At 47.8% G+C, this 2,361-nt stretch overlaps 1 protein-coding gene across 1 annotated transcript; it reads left to right on the top strand.

The window, feature by feature from the left end:
* The first annotated feature begins 241 nt into the window (after nt 1–241).
* On the top strand, nt 242–2,135 carry LOC147441669 (F-box/kelch-repeat protein At3g27150-like). The gene is made up of 2 exons (XM_086483227.1): nt 242–1,792; nt 1,863–2,135. The coding sequence occupies exons 1-2, from the start codon at nt 534–536 to the stop codon at nt 1,900–1,902; spliced, it is 1,299 nt and encodes a 432-aa protein (XP_086339353.1). The 5' UTR covers nt 242–533; the 3' UTR covers nt 1,903–2,135.
* The last annotated feature ends 226 nt before the right edge of the window (nt 2,136–2,361 follow it).

Here is a 2,361-nt window from a genome sequence, read left to right as displayed (position 1 = left end):
CAATGCGCGCAACAACTTCACTAAATGAGCATGCCGTAGAATGTTGGAGGCATGCCGCCACACGACTCTTCACTTCAAATGACAATTTACCCTAAATTTGGATTCCCCTGCCCTCCATGTGTACGCGTGGCATGCATCAGTCCCTTTTCATCCAACAGCTGAAAAATGGCAACCTCAAATCCAGGTTCGTGAGAATAGCCGCTTGAATGGAGGTGCAAGCTATCAAACCCTGCAATCTTGTAAATGCCCGCTTCTGAAATCATCATCGTCTTCTTTCTACCTGCGACTTCAAATCTTGCTGCATTCGATGCTCTGTCCCCTCTGTCTCACTCAATTTCGTCTTACATCTCTTTACCCAAATTTACCCCCTCACTCACACCCCCACACCCACACCAATGCCCACGCTCCTTTCCTTCGTAGGTCGGAATTTGCTTCAACATTAAACTCACATCTGCGACTCTGTGTTTTCTCCAGCGCTTCCATGGCTACGGCATCAAAAGTTCGCTAGCGCGCTCTGCTTTAGCCGTCTGGCGATGGGTGCAGATGGCCTAGGCGGTAGAGCCAGCCAATCAACAGCGAACGGCAAGAAGAATCACAGTAAGCCCTCCCCTGTTCCCCGTTCTTTGCAGATTAAGAATGGTGCAGGCAGACGGGGTCGTAAGAACAAGCAGCAGGAAGCCAACAACAGGTCCTGGAGACAAGGGCAGGGACAGTGTAAAGCATCTCCGCCAGCCCAAGATGCATTGCAGGTGGCAAGGCATCCTGTAAGAGTCCAAGACATTGCCCCCTCTGGTGAGTATCGGTTCATCCCCGCCATAGAAGATGACCTAGCACTCCTCTGCCTCGCATATCTACCTCGATCAGAGCATGACAAAATAAAGCAGATCAACCGCAAGTTCTGTGCACTCATTACCAGCGGATATCTATTCAAGATTCGCCGCAGGCTTGGCATAGCTGAACAGTGGATTTATATGTTCTCGGCTGGCGAGCGGGTATGGCAAGCTTACGATCCAATGTCTGGAAAATGGAGTAGCTTACCTGCATTTGCATCTGACTACTGCTTTGAGAGTTCAGACAAGGAGTCGTTTACTGTTGGTACTCAGCTACTTGTTGTTGGGCGCCATGCTGACGATGGATTGGTTATATGGAGATTTGATTTGGTTAGCAATGAATGGGTCAGAGGGTCCATGATGCTCACCCCTCGCTGCCTTTATGCTTGGGCAAGCTGTGGCAGGTACGCGTACGTGGCAGGAGGCTCGACACTCGAAGGTGAGGTCTTGCAATCTGCGGAGCTATATGATCCAGATACAGAAACATGGAAGGTTCTCCCTCCAATGCATGAATGTAGAAAGCTCTGTTCAGGTTGTCTTTTGGATGGCCAATTTTATGTTTTGGGAGGGGAGAATGAGGTGGCCGGAGCTCTTACGTCCTGTGAGGTCTTCGACTCCGTCTCAAAAACATGGACTCTACTTCCCAACATGCTTCCTTGGGCCGACTCGCGCTCATTTCCAGGTGCTCCTCCTCTTAGTGCTGTTGTGAATAATGAGCTTTATGTACTGGAGACAGAGTCACACCAATTGAAATTATTTATCAAGTCCACTTTTTCTTGGAGATCGCTTGGGGAGGTCCCTGTAAGAACTGATTTGGTGAGTGGCTGGGGGGTTGCATTCAAAGCCCTCGGAAACTATCTTCTCCTCATCGGTGGGGGAAGGACTCCAGATTACCCTGATGGCATGTATGTATGCAGGCCTGACCCAGATGGGGACCGTCTACAGTGGATTTTCTTATCAAGGTTATGCCAGTTTAAACGATTTGTACTCAATTGTGCCATTGTATCAGCTTAAGTGGACTATCCTTTGCAGGGTATATATAAGCAAGACCTCTCAAGGGGTACCTAACTAGCTTAAAGTTGCTCCAAGGGTGTACGTGGCTGTAATGAGGTATGTCTGTATGTGGTTAAGATCTACAGGAGTGAACCGTTAGGTAAAAATTAAAGATCTTCTTGAATGACCTGCTGGATAAGGTTTAGGGTATGTTCTGTGACGGTTAATAGTTGCGATGGTCGTCCTATTTGACTTTAAATGTACATGTTCAGAGTGAGCAAGAGTAATGGTTATGCTCATGCTTTTGGAAAAGGCTCTTTGACATGTCAGTTGCAATGGTGGGCTCTGGTCTGTGGTATCAGACTGGCTTTTGTTGTGTTTTCTATTTGATGGTTTGCCTTTTCTGAAGGGAGTGGTTTCATTATCTAAAGGAGAGGGATAGGCTGGAATGCCTGTGTATGATAAGACAAAGCACCTTATTTGGGTATTTTTAGGGGAAGGTGGATGTGAGGGTCTTCAACTTTGGCTTTCTCTGCGG

Source organism: Adiantum capillus-veneris, chromosome 15, assembly GCF_014529385.1.
Source record: "Adiantum capillus-veneris isolate H3 chromosome 15, ASM1452938v2, whole genome shotgun sequence".
Lineage (NCBI taxonomy): Eukaryota > Viridiplantae > Streptophyta > Polypodiopsida > Polypodiales > Pteridaceae > Adiantum > Adiantum capillus-veneris.
Note: the sequence above shows the minus strand (reverse complement) of the source record. Positions and strands in the feature narration are given on the sequence as shown.

Bases quoted from the DNA above. Each gene is read 5' to 3' on its own strand.
- LOC147441669 (XM_086483227.1), top strand. From the start codon at position 534: ATGGGTGCAGATGGCCTAGGCGGTAGAGCCAGCCAATCAACAGCGAAC. The intron at 1,793-1,862 runs GTTATGCCAGTT...TATCCTTTGCAG, and splicing joins CAGTGGATTTTCTTATCAAG to GGTATATATAAGCAAGACCT.